Source organism: Myripristis murdjan, chromosome 13, assembly GCF_902150065.1.
Source record: "Myripristis murdjan chromosome 13, fMyrMur1.1, whole genome shotgun sequence".
Classification (NCBI taxonomy): Eukaryota; Metazoa; Chordata; class Actinopteri; order Holocentriformes; family Holocentridae; genus Myripristis; species Myripristis murdjan.
In genome coordinates, this window is record NC_043992.1 from 24,460,059 (window position 1) to 24,485,058 (window position 25,000).

The following is a 25,000-nucleotide window of genomic DNA, read 5'->3' on the forward strand; positions in this document are numbered from 1 at the left end:
CCATGAAACCTTCCATACCAGCACTTAAAACACTGAGCTTAGTGAAACTACTTGGCCATGTTTTGACATGCAAAATACCTGGTAAATTAGATTTTTTTTTTTCCCTTAGTGAAAACGTGCAATATTATGTTATGTTCTGGCCTTTTAATGATCTTTTCTAATGACTATTAAAAACTGTCTTTATCACACATTCCACTAAAAAATTTGCATATAGCCAATGAATGCCTACACATTGTTAACATTAATATTTGTCATTTTTTGGCAATCCTGGTGAGCTTTTTTTCAGGGTGGTGGTTTGGATCAACATTTGATGTAAGTTAATTCCAGGCATTACATGGCATTTGCAAACATTTAATAAGAGGGGCCATCAAGGAGTTTGTGTCTCACCAGAGTGTACAACAGGGATAACAAGGATGACAGCTGCTGCCATTTCCAACATTTTCAAATATTTTCAGCCAGAGACCACAAAGGCATATTTTACATCACATGATTGGGCCTGGGTCTGTCCTTAATGGGATAGCATGCCATTGTTAACATTTTGGGTCCCCTCTACAGTCTTAGAAACTGCATTGCAAATTGTTAGCTATCACCAGACTCTAGAGACCCTCTGGAATCTGGAAAGGCTCTTCTGATCTAGTCAACTTATTATGCAGATAATGGAGTTAGCTGTGCCTGTGGCAGCTGATGCTGGTTGGATATCACTAATTTGAGCCTACTGAATCACAATCACAGCTGATGGCATAGCCGGTTGAGGGGCAATGAACGCTGATAATGGCGTAGCAGGTTGAGGGGTAATGGATGCTCACTGCCTCTCACTGACAGACAAGGGCACTGGGAATTCGAACATGAGAACTGATCAAAACCAATGCTCTGAATTTGAGTGAATACAGCCAAACAAATGGAGCCTTTCCAGACTAAGCAGTGAAAACTCCTTGGTGATCCACACAGTTGGCATCAGCTTAGACAGAAAATTATGTCAAGTCTCAATAAAGTTCTGCTATCCAAAAGAACTAATAAAATCTCTCTCTTTCATCATCAAACAACACAGTGGGAAGTTTGATTGTGATTATACACTCGCCGCACAAACACAGAGAACTTCAAAAATATGTCCTTGAAATTACAAATGAGGAAAAAGTGAAAACAGGGCTCACTACTTTAGGAAATGTGAAATGTTAGTTAGATGAGACAAGAGGGAACAAAAGGGAAAAAGTCAGTACAACAGGCCTGGCAGTTCATCTGTTCTGTATGTACTGAATTGTTGCAGATAAATAAAGATGATAGAGAAAGAGTGAGAGAGAAACAAGAGTGAGTGGATAAAGAGAGGACACAGTGAGGGATCAAGAGAGTGAGGGAAAGTTGGTGTTTGTGATAGAGATGCGGGGATGTGATTCTGATGATCTGCTGATTAAGATAAAAGGAGAGGGAGGTAGAGGAGTATACAAGGAACGCTTACGGCAGCTCTCAGGAGATTATGAATATAGAGAGGGCAAAGGTTCAACTGTGCCTAATACATATATATGCTTTGGCTTTTTTCTCTCCTTGTCCTCCATCCTTACTTTATCCCTACTTAGGAACACAAAAGAGATAATCCATGTCGCTGGCTGTCTCTCGGCCGGTTCGGTATATACAGCATGGGCCTGCCCTGGTAGCTTCAATTTCACCACAGCTTAGAAAAACTAGTATACAGTAAAGCAGGCTTGAACTCACAACCTTCAGATTTGAGACTGATGCACTGCCTACTGCACAAACAGGATCTGAAGAGGTAAGGTTGAGGTTTGTAATGTAGAACACACTACAGTCCATTGTGGATACTGGTATAGTAAGTGAAAACAGACGACTGTTACTGGTTACAGACATACTGTAGTCGTACACTACAAAATGCTGATATGACAGAATAAAAAAAAAGCTATAGTTTATAGAGTATAAACAGAATGTGATTATACAGTATGCAACAAACCCTCCCACTGCATCAGGTAACATAAAGCAAGTACAAAGCTTGCTGAATCCCAGTTGTCTTGAGCACACCACCACTCTGCTGCACACAGCAACAGAGAACATAAGCCATCACACACTAAAAGATTTACTAATAGTTCGATAAAATGTTGGCTTGTATTTGCCATAACAGACTCCCAAGACATTATATCCACTTTAGGTGCCATGTGGAGTGTGTATACAAATGCATTTACATTCATTACGGCTATTATAATATCATGCTGTGAGGCAAGAGATTGACTTCTACGCAAATGTTATCTACTGATCGACAACATCACATTTGAGTGCAAAATCAGAATGGAATAAAATTCCCAATTATCCCTAAAGCCAAAGGTTGTTAGTAAGAAATTACCTCAGTCATTCAAATTCAAATTCAAAATGCACAGCATTTCAAACACCAAAATTTGATTTTTGTGAAAAAACAACAACACAGCCCTAGTGCACAAGCATGCACATTTCCACTGGCATTTTTGGTCACGCTGAGTGGAAGCATGCCGCGCTGATTTACATTTTCATTACCATTTTAAGAACACTGAGATGCGCTGAACCACACCCAAGATGAACCATCTCCAGAGCAAAGCCAAAGCAAGCTGGACCTGCCCCCAAATGTGCTGCATTGACATCAGAATCGCTTAGTTACACTAATAATGTTCATGTGAAGCAGCCATCTGGAATTGGTCTTGCTGATTTTTTGAAAATAAAACACTTGTGTGGGCTGCTGCTATATAGGTAAATAACTAAACAGCACGGCCACAGGCGACTGGCAGGGCTTTGCCATTAGTTAAAGACACACCTTCAAGTGGGTAGCCCTGCTGTAATGGAAACGCAAATCCATCTGCACTGGGCTCACATGCCGAGCCAAACCAAGTAGAGCCAGGCAAGCACGTGTGTACGAAAAAAGGCTATGTGTTGTGACGGTTTTATTAGTTTGGAGGAAGATTTTTTTTTTTTTTTTTTTTTTTTAATAATTTATTTCTTTGTGATTTGTTGGTTTCTGGGGTGCCAGTCAGGTTACAAGCCTGACAAAGTTGCTTGTATTGTTTGTTTTGTTAGTCGTAGCCACAGTCAGAAATAAATGAAAAACCTTCACTCAAAAACCAACACAAAGGATGTTCAAGTATTAAACTCAACAACCCAAAAGAAAACAATGGCGCATAAAGGTCGCTGGGAAGTGACGTCAAGAGAGAGATCCTATGAGAGCAGCAGAGTGAGCACTCCAGAGACAACACGCCAAGGCCAAGCCCGACGAGGAAGTTGAAGTTGAGTGCTCACTCTGCTGCTCTCAAAGGATCTCTCTCTTGACGTCACTTCCCAGCAACCTTTAGGTGCCGGTCTTGCTGTGTGGCGCGAGGAGATACTTGTGTTGCGCCTTCCCGTACACCAGGGGCAGTAGTGCACTTCAAGGTGGCTGCCGCCACCACAATGTCATGCAGAATAATTATTGCCCTTTGATCCACCTTTGTAGCCGTTAATTACAGAAACGGGGAACACAAGGCTGCCGATTGTTACAATGTGTGGTCAGATGGCTCTCTATCAGACACCCCCAGACAGAGGAGGCTGCGTGAGATAACAGGAACAGAGAGAGATAGGGAGAGCAGAAGTGAAGAGGAAGATAGAACAAAGACAGAAAGAGAGAGATAATGAAGAAGATGAAAGAGAGAGGGAGATGGCATGCTGCCATGGCCTTGGGCCTCGTGAGATCACCCGGTTTCAGTGTATACAGAGACACTAAGTGTTGTGGATGTTCTGCATATACAAAGTCTTCAAAAACCAATTAAGTGTAAAATGACTTTTGTGAGTTGTTTAGTGATGCACAAAAAGAAATATTCATTTTCCTGGTCTTCCCTACATAAACCTCAGTGAACTTGGGATGACTCACAATGCACTCGGGGGTGTTACAAATACATTAACATCTCTTACACTGTTAAAAAAGAATGTCATTTTCAAAACATCTATAAGTCCAGTTTGGAACAAATTTGTGTTAGATCTTTAAGTGAAAGTTCTCTCTAGAAAATCTTTTGACACAAAAGGAACAAATTAAATTCAGGGTTATTTGTTTGAGCGTATATATGCAGAAGAAGGAATCAGGCAACTCAGAAAAGAGTGGCAATACAGAAAACAAGAAAAACAAGACTGGACTATTTAACTGGCAAAAGGCAAGTCAGGCAATAATGGGGGAGTAACTGAGCTGCTGTTTTCCCCAGACTCCAGACCGTAACTGGCGGTGAATTGTGTCACAAGTGCCCAGTCACGCCAATGGAGATGGACTAATGCTAATCTGTCTTGCTGTTAACAGGTCTGTGGACAGTTCTGGTTGATGGAAATGGGTATGAAATTGCAGAAGAGAGACATGTATCATGTGACAAAGCCAAGTTAATTTGATGTTCAGCAACATTTTGTGTCTAACCTACACAAAAACAAGTCAATCAAATCCTCTGCCCATTAATAAATTGCTATCAAGTCTTGGGGAGACCAAAGTACACTGCCTAGCAAACACTTTTTTTAATTTATATATTTTTTTAGTACATTATAGTTTATACTTGAGAAGGGTGGAATTAAGGACACAATGCACTGCAGGGCATTGTGATTAGCCCAGTATTTCAAAATAACAGTGTCTATAAACAGGGAATTCAGTTTCTCCTCCAACCTCCTAACACAATGAATCTTTCCACTGCTTCTGAACTCAAAAGACAAAATAAAATGTGCTTACACAGTCATGGAGTGCATGTCTGCTTAAAAGCAACATACAACATATATTGTTAGCAATATATAGTATATTAGTGAAAATCTTTTTTGAAATATCACTTGAAATTTTTTGTTTTTATTAGTTTCTTTTTGATGAATAATGAAACAAAATGGTTCTCGATTAGAAGTGGACTTTTCAGACACATATATGTCGTGTTGAAAATTGACATAAATGTGCGTTGTCCCAAAGTTGGCACATGGCACAGTCCTTTTTGAGACTGTAGTAAAATGAAGGTGCTGTCCTTGGGACGCTGGGGATTTGAAAACCTGATTAAAAAAACAAAAACAAAAAAACAAAAAAACAAAACAAAAAAAACAAACAAACAAAAAACATCCAGCTATTTATTGACAAGCATTTTGGCATGAGTGTCTTGCTGAGGTGTCCTTGAACAGACACACTGAATCCCCACAAGCTCTTTGAGCACTCTTTTGTAGCTGACTCTATGCTCTGACATTTCTGTGGAGGGGAGCCAAGCAAAACAGAGAATTTCTCTGTGGGAATCACATTACTTCTTTTCTTTACTCAACTAACTGTACAATCATTGACTGTTGCTGGGCATTTGGCAAGGAGTGCAACACACAGATATACACGCACACACACACGTTTTTTTCCCCCTTTCCTCTGCCTTTGTCTCCTTCCATACCTCTTGGTTGAGCAGGGCTGCGGCCAGTTTCTGAACCTCAGCAGTAAGCAGTTGGGTCCCTCTGATGACCTTGCTGAGTGCAGCCAGGGACTGGTGGATAGCCTATGACAAGACTTATGAAGGTTAGTGTATGTAAACCATACCTACTGTACTATGTACAGTAGTGGTACCCGAATGGTCCCTGAATATTAAGTGAATCAGACATAAGGTCCATTCACACTGAATCCAGTGTGCAGAAACAGCAAGAAAATATAAAATATTGGCAAAAACAAAAACACATCAACCTAGAATCTGAAAAAAAACAAACAACAAAAGATGGATCTTTGCAGTGTGACATTTCAGACTTGGTGTGAAGTGTGTGGAGTTCATAGAGATGCATGATTTTGATTAAAATCATGTGATGCATTTTTTCGCGCTGAAAATTCAGACTTGGTATGAACAGACATTTAGAAAGCTTCTTTGTTACAACTTATTGAATCTGACGAAGGTGGTCAATAAACTTCACACAGCTGAAAAAAACGAAGCTATGACTATTTCTTCCATTTTGAATAATCCATCTCAGGTGTACCAAGGAAGATTATTCACAACATATTGGTGCTTTTTCTATCAGTTTACCATATCTGTTCATGTTACAGTGACAGCCTTTCTGCTGTTGATGGCACTGATTATCTCTCATACCTGAACCAAGCGGATGGCATTGAATTGCTCTAGAACTATGAATGACAGCACAGGTGATCCATGGCCCTCTGAAGGTGGGGCCACCTTCTGGTGGATCAGAGTAGAACCCTGAAAGAGAGAGAAAGAGAGACAGAAAGAGAACAGGCATTTGAAACCATTTTATAAGTTTATTTTAGTGCTGTTGGCTGATACTGCGCCCTAATGATGGTGGGCTGCGATTGATCATATCAACTCGTACCCATTATTTAAGTGATCAATAGTGCTCTCACTGATAAAATCAGATAGATGTATGATAGCATGAGATGAACATGGTGCAGGGTAGGAATTTCAAAGATGGTGCAGTGCCACTTTGTGTTGAGAAATGGAGAGGAAAGGGAACGGGGGGTGAAGGAGGGAAGGAAGAAGAGAGGGAGGATGAGATGGTTCTGCTACATATAATCGCATATGAAACAATTGTTCATAGCAGGTTTGCTGTTCCATAGAGGTGTTCCACATCTTGAGTTCAGGAGTAGTTATGAAGACCTAGATGAGATCTGAGTGAAATCTGGGTGAGAAGCTCCAAATATACACAGTACTAAAACCAGAAAGCAGGTGTTTGTTTTCTTTTTCCAAACAAAACATTCATTTTGAACCGGTTAGTTTGCTAGCGAGATAGTATTTGTGTTGCTGTCCATTAACTGTGGATGTTTGTTTCTTAAACGGATGGGTTCTTGAGGGATCAACGTAGCTGTACTACTGGTCAGTCTTGCCGGTATCCACAGCATACAACACTGTAGAGACTCTAATACTAGCTATGTTTACAGAAAACATTCAAATAATTTGCAAACAAATAGTTAAATGCTCTAAAAAAGCAAACAAAGATGCATTTCCATAAGAAGTTGTGTTTCCATAATATCTTTGAATAACTATGTCATGTTTTCTAACTTTCTGCAGACAGTCACTTTGTTTGCTTGCTACATGGCTGTGCCTAGTTTTGCAAAGATTCTATCACCATAGTTATAATTCCAGTTGAATCATGCTACTGTTTCCTGTCTTATATCACAGCTACATTCTTTGCATATAGACAAAGTAATGTCTTAGAATGTCCACCATGATAGCCAGCTCTGTCTGGGCTCAGAGGCCAAAGAGTACACTACTCACAAAAAGTTAGGGATATTCAGCTTTCGGGTGAAATTTCAGGATGAACCTAAAATGCATTATAACCTTTACAGGTCCACAAAACACCTGTAAAGGTTATAATGCATTTTAGGTTCATCCTGAAATTTCACCCGAAAGCTGAATATCTATATGTTTTGTGGATCTGGAGAAGGCATTCGACCGTGTCCCTCGTGGTGCCCTGTGGGGGGTGCTCCGGGAGTATGGGGTCCGAGGCCCTTTGCTAAGGGCTGTTCAGTCCCTGTACGACCGGAGCAGGAGCTTGGTTCGCATTGCCGGCAATAAGTCAGACCTGTTCCCAGTGCATGTTGGACTCCGGCAGGGCTGCCCTTTATCACCGGTTCTGTTCATAATCTTTATGGACAGAATTTCTAGGCGCAGCCAGGGGCCGGAGGGAGTCCTGTTTGGGAGCCACAGGATTTCATCGCTGCTTTTTGCAGATGATGTTGTCCTGTTGGCCCCATCGATGCAGGACCTTCAGCAGGCACTGGGGCGGTTTGCAGCCGAGTGTGAAGCGGCGGGGATGAGAATCAGCACCTCCAAGTCCGAGGCCATGGTTCTCGACCGGAAAAAGGTGGCATGTCCTCTCCGGGTTGGTGGAGAAGTCCTGCCTCAAGTGGAGGAGTTCAAGTATCTCGTGGTCTTGTTCACGAGTGAGGGAAGAATGGAGCGTGAGATTGACAGGCGGATCGGTGTACCGGTCCGTCGTGGTGAAGAAAGAGCTGAGCCGAAAGGCGAAGCTCTCGATTTACCAGTCAATCTACGTTCCTACCCTCACCTATGGTCATGAGCTTTGGGTAATGACCGAAAGGACAAGATCGCGGATACAAGCGGCTGAAATGAGTTTCCCTCGCAGGGTGGCCGGGCGCTCCCTTAGAGATAGGGTGAGGAGCTCGGTCACTCGGGAGGAGCTCGGAAGTAGAGCCACTGCTCCTCCGCATCGAGAGGAACCAGTTGAGGTGGCTCGGGCATCTGTTTCGGATGCCCCCTGGACGCCTCCCTGGGGAGGTGTTCCGGGCATGCCCCACCGCGAGGAGGCCCCGGGGAAGACCCAGGACACGCTGGAGGGACTATGGGCCCTATCTTGTGCCACCCGCTATCCGCTGCCACTACCCGCTACCCGCAAATTGCGGATTTAGGAGCTTCCGCTATCCCTAAACGGTATCTTGCGCCACCCGCTACCCGCTATCCTTATGCCGACTCCGTCATTTGCGCCTGGAGGTGTGTCCGTGGGCGTGTTTCATGCGCTATCCCTAAAGTTGCTATCTTGCGCACACACTTTAGGGATAGCGGATAGCGGGTGGTCCTGACCACCCGCTATCCGCTATCCGCTATCCCTAAAGTTTGGGCTGTTAGGAGAGCGCGCCCAGGCGGCTTCAATGCGCGCCCCGACGGAGCCTCACCACGCACACGGTCGGACTGATACCGGGACGCCGCCGGAATGGACTGAGTATATTACTCATATAGACTGTTTAGAGGAAAGACTGTTTTAATTGGACACTTACGCCAGCACGTTTTATTGTTTTATCATAAGCCAGCACCTGTGCTATATTTTTATTTTTAATATTTTATTTGCCCAATCTACCTTAACAAGATAGCAACTTTTACGGGGGAACGCCTCTTCCTAAATCCTAAATCCACAAATAGCGGGTTTAGGGAGTCTGGCGCAAGATAGGGCCCGAAGTCTCTCGGCTGGCCTGGGAACGCTTTGGGGTTCCCCCCGAGGAGCTGGCGGAAGTGTCTGGGGAGAGGGAAGTCTGGGCGTCCCTGCTTAGACTGCTGCCCCCGCGACCCGGTCCCGGATAAGCGGCAGAAGATGGATGGATGGATGGACCTTTACAGGTGAACTTAATGTGACCTTCTGTAAACTTTTGAATGCACATGTCCAACTGTTCAATGTTTCAGTACTTTTTGCACAAGTTGCTGTTCTCTAACAAGGATTTTAACGGAAAAATTCACATCAGGTGTTTGATGCTCCAGCTCATTGAGGTCGTATCATTAGGGAATGGCTGCTGGAGACTGGGGTACCTCAAATGGAGTGGCCTGCACTTTCTCAGACCTGAATCCCATAGAAAACCTATGGGATCAGCTGAGTCGCCGTGTACAGGCTGGGAGCTCTGTACCCCAGAACCTCAATGTCCTGAGGGCCGCCCTTCAAGAAGAGTGGGATGCCATGCCTCAGCAGACAATAAGTCGACTTGTGAACAGCATGAGACGTCGTTGTCGTTGTCAAGCTGTAACTGATGCTCAAGGGCACATGACAAGTTATTGACACTGACATTTTTTGTTGTGGTATATCCACCACTGTTGTTGGCTTTTGTTTCAAGAAATTGTTTGAGATGAGGAAATCACCAGTGTATGCTTCTACTTAAATGCCCCACTTTCATGATATAATATCACTGTAGCGTGAACTTTTTATATTTTTCATAAATTTCACCCAAAAGCCAAATATCCCTAACTTTTTGTGAGTAGTGTAACTGGTCATGTGATTAAATCCTATGCGCATGTTTGGTTTTTATTCGGCAAATGCCATCACATATTGTCACATTTCTTTTTATTGAATAAGAGCATATAAACTTCAAGTGAGCATATAAACTTTTAGTCATTAGTGGCATTTTATTTGAAATTTGTGGTGCCCATCAAGCATTTTCTTTTTTGATAGATGTGGTTATTGATCATTATCAAACAAAGAGGTGTAACAATGACTCAAAATCAAAAGAAATAAGCTTCTAATCACCCTGATCATCCAGTTTACTCACTGGCCTGCAGGGCTTTCTGCCTTGCTGCATCCTGTTGCATAATCATGTACTAGAGTTTCTTTATGCCAGTGATTCTCAAGTGGTTTTGCCTCAGGGTCCACATTTTTCCATCCTCATTAAGTCACGGTTCACATAAGGTAATACGTTATGGTATGTATAAACAGCATACATTTCTGCTGCAGAAATCCCATCACTGGGCCAACAATAAATACACACTGGACAAGGCTCAGGAGAATAAAAACTTTTCTATCTGTTTTACCTGGTCTGATTTTTAATTTTATGTCAACATTGCAACTGATATAATGAAATGAAAACCACACAGAGTAGTAGAAAAATTATTGCTGCCGCCAGTCACCAAGCTGTCTGATCCAGTTCTGCCCTGACCAGCGCTTGTCCTGCAGGCTTCAGTGCTGTGGTCGCCGTGGTAACAGTCATAGAACGTGGAGCAGAAGGTGGTAGAAAGGAAGCCTCATAATTCACCTGCAGTTTATAAACTGGAGTTTTTTTTTACTGTAGATTCCTTTATATGAAGTTAGTGTTGCTCCAAAACTCCAGTGGGAGATGGTACATCAAAATAAAAGTGCTGTATCAGATTACTGGATATGATTAACAAAAATAATAGTAAAAATAAAGAAATAAAAAATTGACTGGGGTCACCAGTTGAGAATTACTGCTTTATGTGCCTCCTATGATTGTAAACCCCATTCTACAGCAAATGGTTCAACTGAGCAATATGACAGAAGCATGGATGTGGCAATAATTAGAGCACGATTTAAAATAAGATGTTCTGACTGTGGCAGTACATTAGACAGCATTCCATCTTGTGTCTGTTGTTTCGGTATCTACCCAGACATCCCTGCAAGAGATACTAAAAGTTTACTGTGCCATTCCGTAAGTGAACCACATTCTTTCTTCATTCTTCCAGAAGAAGGTGTAACCAAAGTGCAGAGCCTCTTATCTCTCTCTTTCTCTTTCTCAGCACAGGAAAGGAATGATTCAATTAGTTACTACAGACAGATCAAAGCCTGATAGTGAAGCCCACTTTCAAGGCTATATAAACGCACAGATACAAGCAGACAAACAATGACATTCTCTCTTTTATGTTACAGGCTACTGCACATATTCTCTACACTGTCACCCTGTTTTGCTCTCCCTCTACCCAGATATAGGGAGGGGAGGAAAAGAGGGAGTGAGGAGATAGGGTTGGTGGGATAATGGGAGGGCGGAAAAGACAAAGAAGAGATAAATGATACAATGAGAGAAAAAGGCTGGCAGGATGGGATTCAGTTAGGCCCAATGTCTGTCTGTGGATCTGCTATTGTCTCTATTCAACAATATAACTAAACAGGCAAATAAACATTCTCTGCTGTCTGCTGCTCCTCCCCTGGAACCAATCTACAGAAGGATTTGTCAAAATGAATAGTTTGTGCACACTGCGCGCACTGATACAAACACACACATGCAGACACACACAAATGCATGCAGAATCCAGACATGCACCTACATACAAAGAAATGCATCCATAATCAAACATACAGACATACATACATCCCAAAAACAGAATGCTTATGTGCCCACTCACCTGTATACATACAGAGATGCATAAACACACACACACACACACACACACACACACACACACTTCCTAACATGCGCAAACACACTCTGATTGGCTGATTGGATAAATACATTGGGGGCAGGCAAAAGGCTGAATCAATTGCCTGTGGAAACTCCTTGCTGATATCTTTGGTGATTTAAATTACCTTGATGTGCAGCAACTGAAAAAAAGATGTGTGCAAGGCACTCATAAATTGCAGCAGTGCTTCACAGCCAAGGCAGGCCACCTTGACAACACCCTGCATTGACTGTAAAGGCTAAAAAAAAAATAAACTAACCCTAACCCTTACTCTTAAAAGAGTCAATACCATTACTGTAATGAATACAGTCCTACTGACACCAAAATCTGGCTGGTCATAGAATATAAATGCGACATCTGCTGGTGCATATTACTGTAACGAGGAACATATCAATTTGGGAGTGAGCATTACATCATTGGGGTAAAGCACATTGTTGAACCTTTAGCTAATGTTTATGGTAAAATATCAGCACGCCCTGTCTAAAACAATGGTGTTTAGGTCTATTATCAAGTTATTGCCTCTAATTGTTTCCTTTATGCAACTGCAAATGACTTTAACTCTGCCTTCATCTCCGAATTTGCTGGTTTATTTCATTAAGCAACTGGTACGCTGATATGAATTTGAAGTGGGATCCCAGATAAACACAAGGTTCAGCCATGCTAAGAAATCTTGTGAATAGCCAATTGTTATTGAATTTGCACCTCCCCATGACAGCCAGGGTACAGTGACAGCTTTGCTAGTGAGTTTGGATCCGCTGTTTTGAGCATCCCGGCTGCAAACAAAATACCGGGTATGAGTGTTTACTGCGGGGCTATCAGCATAACAGTGGAAACGCAAATGCTTTTTTGTTCTGGCGGATTGAGGCCGCTGGCCATCAGAACCGTCTGCCTCGAAGATGGCCGTAGTTCGCAGTGGCATGACAGTGGAAAGGTGGCTAATTATGGCTGAATGTTTTATAATGTGTTCCGCTTTTTCCTACAACAAATGCACTGCAACCTATTTTTTTCTTTTTGTGACTGCAAGGGCTTAAATTATAATTCAAAAGTTTAAAATCCTACTTTCTTGTGGATTTAAAAGCTACATTAAAATTCAAATAATCTTGCCTACCATTGTGGAGTGATGATCTATGTAGTGATAATGTAATGATGACTGGCTAACATGAGAATGTATACTACCCAGCCCTAAGACATAAACACACAACTAATGTGTGGTGAATGACCAAATGTGCATCCAAGTTACACATCGGAGGATGAGTAACTTGGATGTGTAATGTGCATCCACCCACAGTCACAGAATGAAGGTGAGCATGTGATGCAGGGCATTTTTAATTGAAAGCAGTCAGAGGTGGTTTGTGGTCAATGGGAAGCTGGTTTACAAAGACATGATAGCTGCAATTAACAGAGTCAATCATTCTCCTCTCAGTGAGAACAACATTACCCCGCTGTCAGAGAGTGAGAGAGAGACAAAGACATGAGAGCTGGCGAGAAAAAATGAGGGAAAGAGAATAAGTGATTGACAGTGTGAGTGTGAATAAAAAAGAGACAAGGGCACGAAGGTGGCTAAATTATTTAATGTGCATGTAGATGTCCTTTTGATTTGAAAGGTGCTGGTCTCCAAGCAACCACACATGCAGTGCAGCCAGACTGGGCAAGCCAGCGGCTCTCACACACGGGGCTCCATTAGACAGCACTAATTTCCAATTAGCCTTCACAGCTTTTTATTTGGGCTAATTACTATGGCTTGAGCAACAGAGAAACACAATTTTGTACAGAAAGAAAAATACTGCTGATTTTAACATGGAATTCAATGAACCACACAATGGGTGATGAAAATTAAACTCGCTTGAAAATGTATGCTATTGTAATGTCTAATTGTTAACATCAACATTAAACACTGATAAGAGTAGGGACTAAAATGTCATGTTAAAACTAGTCATAGCAACATGCTCATTTCATTGATGTGCAAATGTATCCATCGCAGTTTCAGTCTCCATGAACTGATGTTTACATTGCCATTACTATGATTACCGTGCAAAACTTTATGTTGTGCACAAATATGAAGTTAAGACTAAGGGATTTGAACTCTCAAATTTTTGGCTGAAAAGTTTTTGGGTAAAAAATTTGTCTCAGCCTGGCACTGTGTTCAGGAAATTCCAGCCAAGACAACATAACAGAGATAGTGTGAATTTGCAGTTAGATAGACAGACACAGATGAACTAACCTGGTTGAGTTTCTTCCATAAGTTGAGGACAGGTGTCAATCCATTGGACCAGAGCTCTCTGTCGAACTTTGACCCTGTTGCTACCGACCGGCTCAGGATGCGCAGCTGGGAGATGACCTATCAGTTGATCAATACAGAGTTACAAACGCACTAATCATTCATGTATGAAATCAATCAATCATTCAATCAATAAATAAAGTGACACCATTCAATTTAAATACATTACACAATAAAGTTATTGCCTTATAACTGACACAGCAGTAGCTGATGTATATAGTATTGTTAAACTGAGAGTTTAATTTGTTTCAGGGTCAACAGATCCTGCTGCGCGCTTGTAAAAGAAAGCCCAAAAAATAGGTAACAGTGTTTCTGTCGAATTCTTTCACATAATTAGAAGTAGCTGCATGAATGATGAAAAAGTCTATGAGGATACTAGAATATTTAAAAGTCAAGTAGCAAAAACCAGTATTCAAGAAATTTATTGAAAAGTAAAGTTAAAAAGTTATGCATTTTTGTCCAAAACAAAACAAAACAAAACAAAACAAAACAAAACAAAACAAAACAAAACAAAACAAAACAAAACAAAACAAAAAACAAAGCATTCTGACTCTTGTTACTGTGTTACTGTTTAACTGTGTTAATGTTAACTGTGTACTGTGAAACAATGCATTTCCTCATAATTGTTGTCATTAATTTCTATGACGGCGACATCTCTGCAGTGACAAACTGCTTCAGGAGCTGGAATATGACAACAGGAAAGGCTGAAGCTTCACCACATCTCCTTATAGCTCCTTACACACCTAATCACGCATGCTTAGCTTCAGGCTTAGAGTCCTGGATAGCGCTAGTCCGCATGTGTGTGTGTTTGCACTACAGAGGAAGGCAGAGCTTCTGATAAATGGCTTTCATTTGGTCCAGAAGAACTCTGCTTTATCTGCTCTGCTCAGGAGGAACAGTGTGTGTGTGTGTGTGTGTGTGTGTGTGTGTGTGTGTGTGTGTGTGTGTGTGAGAGAGAGAGAGAGAGAATGTCTCTGTGAATGTGTGAGAGTGTGTGTGTGAGTGAGTGAGAGAGAGAGAGAGAGAGAGAGAGAAGGAGAGAGAAAGGAAAGACCAGATAGCTAATCTAGAATTTTCCCTTGACAGCAGGAAAAACGAATGCAGGGGAGGATGAAGATTTTAAGTATGTTGGGGTTCAAATATATAGGGATTTGAATATATTAAGATTTACCCGTATCTCAACCAATGGCTACATTTACACTCAGGCTGCATCTGCATCAACCACCCAAACCAACTAAGTAGAACAAGCAATCAAACTGTTTCTGTTTACAAGGGCCCAGTAATTGCAGTTTTAATCAAACTGGGACCCGTCAGTTTAGTTAAGGCTTTTATTTTAGTTAAATTAATCAACTTACTGATTTAAATTTCTTTGGTTCAGAGATTTCAGGGAATTATTGTTTTACAAGATAACTTGATCATTACAAAAAAAATTTTGTAAATTTTTGTATGACTCACTATAGATATCTCCTCTCACAGAGCAGACATTTGCGTGTAAACAAGAGCAGACATTTACACACACAAACATACAATGGAGCTGTTGCTTGTTTCAAAAAGCAAGATCATGCAAATTCCCAATCAGGGACTGTTCACTGTCCCCCATAATAGAAGATCAGGGAGAAGACTATGGAGAAGGCTCTGCCTGTCTGGCTAGCTGGCAGTCTCTTGTGATTTTTGAGCTTCTGCTGGCCTGGTTTGGACAAAACTTGCAGAATGATAGATTTTGACACTGGGATCTGGCATTTTGAATATGAAATTGATTGGCCCATCAGAGTGCCACCACAGGCCAACAGCTCAATTTCTCAGATACTGCTGGGTCAAATCTGAATAACTTTGCAAAATTGTGGGTATCCAGAGTCAATCAAATTAAACTGAGGTAATTCTGACAGGTGTAATGCAGGAAATGCCCCAGTCATGAATGCAATGCATTGCGGAAGTGGGGCTGCACGCAACAGAGTGTTTTTGTTTGCTACACCAACTGAACTGCATCTGTGTGGCATGTGGTTATGTGCCAGCATTGTTTTCTGAGGAGATTTCAAGTAGGCTAGGCTGGAAAACAGGTTAAAGCATTTGCCACTTAAACTATTACAAAATTTGATTTATTTATTTTCATGTGCATGAAAAACGACAAAAAAAAAACAAAACAAAAACAAACAAACAACAAAAACCCCCCACAAGATTTCACTGCTGCCGTGTTGTTTGTTTGTTTGTTTGTTTGTTTGTTTTAAACAGTTCTATGTAGTTTTTACCAGTTGGAGTGCCACATAGCCACACATCAAGGAAATGGGAAAAAATAAATAAATTAATAAAAAAAAATAAATAAATAAAATAAAATAATTTTTTAAAAAAAATGTTAAAAAAAAAAAAGGAAAATGGAGTGGTTAGTAGTTAGTGTCTCATCCTAACTCATGTCAGGTCCTTCACACTAAGTGAATGTATTATTGGAAAACACAGGCACATTTACTACCACCACTAACTGCCCACTGGGCTCCATTGTGTGTATGTGTGTGCAGGGGCAGGGGAGAGAGAGTGACAAATGAAAACAGTCAAAGAGATAAAAAAAGGGGGAGAGGAATAGAGACACCACACACACACACACACACACACACACACACACACACACACACACACACACACACACACACACACAAACAACCTTGTGGGAATTGTATGAATGAAAATAAGGTTAGTGGTTCCAGTGATCACCCTGCAACGCATGGTGTAAATGGACTTAAATACATTAACACCCACAGGGATACAGGTGTTGTATACACGAGCTGTAGTCTAGCTGCATGTAGTGTAAGTGTTTGCACACACACACACACACACACACATACACACACACACACAAACAAACATACACAAACACCCTCAACAGCTCTGGGCATCACTGCTGCTGCCAACTTCATCTTTCCATTCCCTCTCTCTCTCTCTCTCTCTCTCTCTCTCTCTCTCTCTCTCTCGCTGTTTCTGTGCGATGCTCTCAAAAGAGTATGAACTTTTGTTATCAGAGCATTGCAGCCTTGCCAAGTAATCCCCCACCTCTCCTCTCACTCTTCTTCCTGTCTTCTTTCCATCTCTCTCACACTTCTATCTTCCACCCTTCCTTTTTGGCTGAATCATTCACAACCATGCGCATGCATACACACAGAACCATGAGAGGATACATGCTGTGTGTCTGTGTGAGACAGAGTACACTGTGTTGCTACAAGTTACATCAGATTCTGCAACAACCAACAACCAGCCAACTACACACACACATATGTACACACAATTCAGAGACATGTACATACATACACACACAGGAATGCACACAAAATCAAACACAGTGACACACACACACATTCCCATACACAAAAACATAAAAGCAAACCCCATGTATAAACACACACTGAAGTCCACACCCACCTGTATAAACACAGAGATTCATAAATAGCACACACACACACACACACACGCACGCACACGCACACGCACACGCACACACACACACACACACACACACACAGAAATAAGGAATATGGCACTGATAATATAAAATGCAGTGCCATACAACATGCTCAGACACTTACAATCTGGGAGAGCAATCAGCTCTGTTATTGGAAGAGTAATTAAGACTTAAATTGCCTATCTAAGTGAGGAGAAGACTGTAGTGACATGGCACAAAATGGTTGCCAATGTGGATGAGTGAAAAGGAGAGAAATCCAGTTGGTAGGAACTACTCTTTATGTATGAAACCACTGCGTACAATTTTTGTATAAAGCTCCAGAATCTGAAAAATTAATCCTAAGGAACATTAAATTGCAAAATAAGGTAATAGCTAAAAAGTCACAGCAGCTGGGAGCAATTTTTTCATATTTACATATCTACAGCCCTTTACAACTGGACTGTAGGTCCTGTGCCTGCAGCAAAGACATAACCAAAACGACACTCTTAAAATAGATTGGTTTTCAGGTCCCTGATCGAGTATAATAATAATACTTTAGCCATGGAAACAGGCTGGCAGGATATGGCCTCCATGGCAGTCCAGCGCATAGCTGTCAGATGGGGTGAATGAAATACAATTTCCCTACATATGTGCGTGCAAAACTGCACATAAAATTGATTGTTTTTTTAAGTTTACCCTGCCCAGCTACAAGCCCTCTGAGACTTAGGGTTGGGTTCTGACAGTTGGTGATTTTATGGCTATGACCGAAACACGCTGGCAGTACTATCTACCAAAATGTTAACACTTTTGAGTCCTGCATTTGGTACTTAAATAGACAATCTTACACCATTTTTATCCAATAATTATACCTGTTTTTACCTAAACTGATGGCTGACTGACTTTAGACAAAACTACTGTCCACAAGACTATCCAAAACAAGGGAAACAATCTTGTTTGAATTAAGTACACAATGTTGTAGAAAGGGTAAAAAATCTGGCCACATTTTATGACAACTGATGGCAGCAGCACATGGTGATATAATAGAAAAAAAATCACCCAGCCTTACCAGATCTTGTAAACAAAAGTTACAATGACTCAACAGCTTATTGTTTATTGGCAGATTGTTTATTAGAGTTTTGGTAACCTGTCATCCCACAAGCTCAGAGATTTTGGCACCAGGGGAAGTTACAAAACAAATAAAATTACAGCTTCTGTAACTCTAGCTAAGCCTGATGGACTTCTCTGTACTCTTTGTTGTAATTTACTTTCTCTACTGGGTAAGAAAATAAAAAGAAAGAACTAGATATGATCATCAACAGAGACTGCTGTTTGCGGTTGGTTAATTTTGTTGAGCTAGGCTTTCTAGCAGAAGTAACTGCTGGCTATCATATGTCAAAATCCATCTCCTTACACATATAAAGCCTTGATGACTTCTGGGGTAGAGTCCAGATGGTTTCAATTAAGTCCTTAGTGCTAATAAATAATTCTGTAGTTTGCTTGGAAGAAGACAAGGAACTACATTTTCCAGTAGTCTTGTGGCTGTTCAGTGCATGCTAAAAAGCACTGTTCCTGCTCAAAAGAAATGAACAAAAATGCATCAAACATGCTCAATCAGCTACCTCTATGTTGCAGCAGATTTCTGCCCCTGCATCAGAAAACTGCTCACCCTGGTGCCCCCATGTTTGAAAAAGCATTGCTAAAGTGCCCTCTATTGCCCTCTATAATAATAAATTATTATAAAATAGGTGCTCTTTTAAGGGAGAAGTGCCCTTCCAGTGAACAAAGGTTTCTGTAAAGGGTGCCCCTACATGTGTGAGAAAGTTTCTTAATGGATGAGCCACCAGTGGAGAAAATGTGATGGGCTGCTATTGGATAAGTGCCCTTATAATGTGATAAACGTGAGGTTCCTGAGGTGCCTTTCTGATGAAGAAAACTCAGAGGATGCCCTCTTAGATACCCTTCCAAGTGAGAAAACATCATGAATTGCCCTTGCAATGGAGGGAAAAAATACCAGTGGAAAAAAAAAGAGATGCAGCGCTCTTCAGTCTCCTATTCAAGGTGTCCTGTAGGGCTGGCTTTCCCAAAGTGAGGCTGTGACAACAGCCTAGGACTGCCACCAAATACTTTGCAGAGTTGGCTATACGTTTTTGCAAAGGGCCAATATGTTAGGCTAATATCTTGCTAGCATTTTGATGTAAACTCTGATGTAATCTGCACTGTCCCTGATGTTTTCCATTTTTCAAAGTAGCCTCTAAGTTAGTTGTTAAAACTTACATCCATTCCACCCCAGACTGTAGTCTATGATTCCACCTATACATTTTCAGTTTCAGCCACAGCCCCTTTCCAATGTTGTGATGTCAGAGGGGGCTCATAGTCTGAGCTGTAACCCTGGCATCCTACTGCAGTGTGTTACATGTGATGGAGGCAATACATAAGACATAATGTGTAAGACATAAGAAACTTTAGTGTTATTTCACTACTGTCTGACAACATCACAAATTATGGTCGTAGTCCCTGAGGTTTATGGTACATTAAAAACAAAGTTAGAGTATTAAAAACAAAGTTAAACAAAAAAACAAAACAAAACAAAACAAAACAAAATAAAAAAACAAAGTTAAAGTGAATTTAAATATAAATACAGAAGACTGTCTTCAAGTTGTGAACTTTTACTGATTACAAATTATGTATGTACAATTCAAGCGCTTTACAGATAGCTCTATCACATTCTTAGCCTATATGCTCAGCTAAGGAGCTAGCTAATGAAACAGGTATCTTGCTTAGCTGATTCTGTGCTAACCTAAATTTGGAAATCAAGTAAAAATGGAAAGAAATATGAAAAACCTCCCCTAAAGGAATTATTCAGAGTAATTTGCAGAAAAAGCCTATGGGCTTTAAAGTTTGGTGTGAATTGTTTTTTCACTTGATTGAAGAGTGGGTTTAGTATTGAGCTGTGGTTACAGAATGCCAAGGAGAGAGAGAAAACTAAAACAGATTCAGTGGGAAAAAGTGCCACCAGAGGCAGACTGTCTTTGACAGGATGGGTCCAAAGCTGCAGGAGTAAGGCTGGAGATAAAGATAAAGGGATGTATCGCTGTAGGTCCTCTCGCTACAAGCTATGTATTGGCTTGTCTTGCAGAGCCTTAGTTGGGACTGGTGAGACCACCTGTTATGCAGTAGTTGCCCTTTTTATTTCTTCATCCTCTCCCTTCAAACAGACTGAGTCCACCACTGTGAGCGTATTTGCTGGGGAGGGATCGTGAGTAACTTTCACACGTAACAGTAGGAGCGATCCAATTAGAACACAACCTCAGTTTTTACACTATATCTGGCTGGTCTACCAGAGTCGCAACAATAACATAAGTCTGGGGGAATGCCCACTCTGCCAACTGGAATGGATTATTGTAGAAAATGCAACCCCTAAAACTCTGGTGGATGATGAAGATAGTGCTCAAGAACAATGCTGAACAATAAACTCCCTGTTTTTAACTGGGTTAATATTAGTTGTTGAGTAGTGTCTGAAAATTCTCATCCCAGAGCCTTGATTTTGATACCAGTGCCATGCATCAGTTACTTTTTTGCATACAAAAAAAGAGTAAACAATAAACAATAACTTAAACAGCAACAGAATGTGTACTTAAATGTTTAATTAACATATATCCTTTAGTTTGGGGGGCTCCAGATATTTACAGTTCTATCCTCTGTCTTGCAAACACTTAAGTCTTTAGTTATGAGGTATTCTGTTTGGCTGTAAAGTCACACCAGAAAACAAAAGCAATAAAAGGAAAATGTATATGGTATTAGCAGCGATTATACGCTGGAGCTCTGGCTTTAGAATTACTTAAATCTCTTTTTTGTGGATCAGAGGTGGAAAGACATGGTTTGAAATATGGGATATAAAGGACCGACAAACTGGTTTTAGATGAGTGAGTGCATCAAGATGAGCATGTGTATGTGTGTGTATGTGTGTGTGTGCTCTGTGTATTTCAACATGGCAATAAAAGATAAACGGAAAGGAGGATATGGAGCATGAGGGGGGACAGTTGTTTCAGCAGCACCTCCTAACCTCTTCCACTGTGTGTGTGTGTGTGTGTGTGTGTGTGTGCAGCTAGCTGATCTAAATAGAGCTCTTTGATGTGAGGAATGTCCTACCATCAGCACATTGTCAACCTCAATATTCACCAGGAAGCACTCTCTCACACGTACAGGACAGAGGACACGCGTGCACATAGCCTTGCATGTATGAACTCTTTTTACACAGGGGAATTATGTGGGCACACACACACACACACGCATACACACACACACACTTCAACGTCTAGGTTCACAAGAAAATAAGATATGTCAACAAGATATCCTCTGCTTTTCACATATCTGGGGGCATAACACTCTGTATGTGCCTTGAAGAATCTACCGTAACCTCACTGAGGGAAAAAAAAGGCTATCTATGTTATATGTGGTTATCACTGACAAAAATACTGCTTGTATCTCTCTTTCTATTTCCTCTCTCCCTATCACTCTGCTTGCTAGGAGACTTATCTTCTGTCACAATCCCCAACCACAGCATAACAATAGCACTCATCGCCCTAACTCTCGCCAAGACAGCCATCCTCCAAAACTGGAAAAGCAGAAAAAAGTTAAATATGTCAGTATAGGTAGACCTCTTTATGGAACATATAGCAATGGAAAAACTTAAAGCATCTGTTAATTACAAAATGCATCATTTTAAGAAAGCCTGGGAGCCAATTCTCTCTGCACTTCTCTCTGAATGACAACCACTGCATAACACTCTCCTACAATTATGTAATTCTTGTTATTATTGTTATTATCATTATTGCGTTATTGTTATTATTACTATTAACACGTGTGTATGCACACACACACACACACGTATATGTATATATACATACATACACGTATACATACATATGCATGCATGCAAGCATGCATATGTATGTATGTATGTATGTGTGTATGTATGTATGTATGTATATATACATACTGCTTGTATTTCTATTTCTAGGTTTCTATACAGTAACGATTTTTCATTGCTTTCTGCAGCAAAGTAGTGAATGAAAAATGAAACTTCACGGGAGAGATTATATCAGTATTCATATGTGTTTTTGTGCAATTTAAGGAGTAGTACTAGCATAGCGGTAGTACAGGAGAAAGTGAGAAATGTCTCTCATGTTTTTGGCAACATACCCGCCAGCCTGACATTTTTTTCTACAGTTGTGTTTAACCTAGCCTTCCTCTTAAGTGGCCTAAAGTTAACATGGCTCTCAGCAAATCTAGAAAGTGTGAAGGAGTTTGATTTTAAAACAGCTGTCACTGCTGAGGGGCAGTGAACAAACAGCAGGATCATCATCACGCCACAGCTGTCTGTTTGTGTCACTGCATGTGACAGAAAGAAATGTCTCATAAATTACTAGCTTATTCACCATCAACAGTTAGGAAAGTGGACGTCTTGACTTATAGGTCAAAACCAGTGTTAGGCATTTTAATGATATTATATCAACATCATGTTATCAGAGTAGATATCATCTGACATACTGGATATTTTAAATGGTACAAGTGTTGTTTAGTTTTAAATGCTGCATTAAGGTAAAAGGATGCTGTTTTCTGAACTTATTATACTTATTAGGCTTTTCTCATGTGGGAAAGCTCCACATTTTCATACAATCCCAGGAAAAATGCAGGCATATTTGTGTGCCTTTAATACCCGCACACTGAGTATTTATGTGTAACTGTGTATGTAAGAAAAAAGGGAAAGAGACAGTGAAAGAGGGTGTGTACTACAAGTATTTGTATAGTGTGGCTGCATGTGCATTGGTAGATACAGTATTTATGTGTGCGCTTGTGTTTGTGAATTAGAGAGAGAGCATATGTCCACATATGCAAGCTTGCCAGCATGTCTCTGTGCACGTGTCCATATGGGAATTTGTGTGTGTGTCCATGTGTGTGTATACCTGGGAGCTGATGATTCTTTGGGAGGATCTCTCTATGTTGGCAGGCAGACCAAAGAATGAAGGCCTGTCTTCTTCTGGGAGACTCTCTATTACACTACGGTAGTCCTGAGAACACACACACAAATATACACCCACACATGCAGACAAGCACCCACATACACATAAAAACAGACACAAATAAAAGCACACAGACAGACACATACACACTATGTCACTGGATGTCTACAGATGTGGTCACACATGTTGTTCCAATTACTTATCTGGAATAAAACCTGTGTTAGGTGTTAAACTGTTGATTGACATGAACATTGCAAATGAGTATCATATTGTAACCAGTAATAAAACGATCATGATGTTTACATGTACTAAATTAATTAACTACTGGTTTTAGTCTAAGTAATATTAAAATAATATTCTGATTAAGCTTCCCTCCTATTTCCCTCAGTATTCAACCTTCTTTCAATTATGTTGGTACCATCATCTACCCTTGTGGTTGTTTTCTTGCAAATCTTGGAAAATGTTCTTCAAACTGTTCACTGTTGGTTATAAAGGCCAGAGGATTCAACAAGAGAATGTGTTGTCAAGCAGTTGGACTACCATGTGTCACAATTTGGTGCAAAAATCTAACAGAAAGTCAAAGTCGAATTATGGTGTGCACATTGCTAAAATTCCAATGTCCCTGCTGTTCACATGGACATTTTGTAATCTGTGTACTATCTTCTGTGTACTGCCTTAATATCAGAATATTGTAGTCCATGTAAATTTAGTCAGTGGTTGTGTAAATCTCTATTAGAAGTAGCCATGGTTTTGTCACATTCTCTCCATGGTAACCATGGAGAGAATCTGACCATACTGCTTGTGTGCATCAAGGCTCTATAAGGAGGTGACTCTCTCACAGCTGAGTGGAGAAAAAAAAATAATAGTAGAGAGCTAGTTATCTTGAAAGTGGGAATGCCTGGGTAAATAATGCGATATTGTTTTTAATTAGCTGCAGTGTTGTTATTACATACATACACTATTTTTTATTAAATTTGTTGTTATGGGTAAAGTGAAGCAAATATATGACAGCTTTGTTTAAAGCAAAGAAAACCTTAATTTAGTAGAGACTTTACATGTAGAAATTAGTAGGCCAAGAATTCACTTCTGGGCACCCTGTTCCCAATGCAGGTTGAGGGGGGTATATATTTGAGTATATACTTTATATGGGATGCTTACAGCACTGCTTATCAAGCATGAAGTGATTTTTTGCTTGTGTATGAGTTACACCCATGAGTCTTGTCCTCCTACCAATATGGAGCAGGAGTGTGGCAAGCTGATCTGAGCTGGGAAGGAGTGTGACCCTCCCCTGCTCCTCCTCTGTCCAGCTGAGGCAGAGGAGAAGAGGTGTGCGGAGAAGAACTGCTCGAGGTAGGAGCGCAAGATGCGGAGGTCAAACAGGTTGTCGATGCGTCCGCCATAGATGGCATTCTCCAACAGGCCGTGGACAAACTCCCACTGGAAAGGTTTACCGCCTGGGAGATATCAAGACACACACACACACACACACACACACACACAGGGAGAGAGAGAGGGAGAGAGAGAGAGGAAGAGAGTTTTCTTAGAGCTTGAATGGGTCTTTATTCCTGTCCCACACACATGGAAACGCATGCAGAAGCATAAGACTAAACAAACACAGGGACAAGCAGACATGTATATACAGTATATATGCAAGCTGGGACACATT

General features: G+C 40.9%; 1 protein-coding gene across 1 annotated transcript in view; it reads right to left on the reverse strand.

Moving 5' to 3' along the window:
* dync2h1 (dynein cytoplasmic 2 heavy chain 1) overlaps positions 1–25,000 on the reverse strand; it is a 208,879-nt gene that overhangs the window by 12,712 nt on the left and 171,167 nt on the right. The window contains exons 87-91 of the mRNA XM_030066488.1: positions 24,565–24,788; positions 23,278–23,382; positions 13,831–13,947; positions 6,060–6,167; positions 5,382–5,483 (exon numbers count right to left, since the gene is read on the reverse strand). Coding sequence (XP_029922348.1) covers positions 5,382–5,483; positions 6,060–6,167; positions 13,831–13,947; positions 23,278–23,382; positions 24,565–24,788 — 656 coding nt within the window. The remainder of the gene's footprint in view (positions 1–5,381; positions 5,484–6,059; positions 6,168–13,830; positions 13,948–23,277; positions 23,383–24,564; positions 24,789–25,000) is intronic.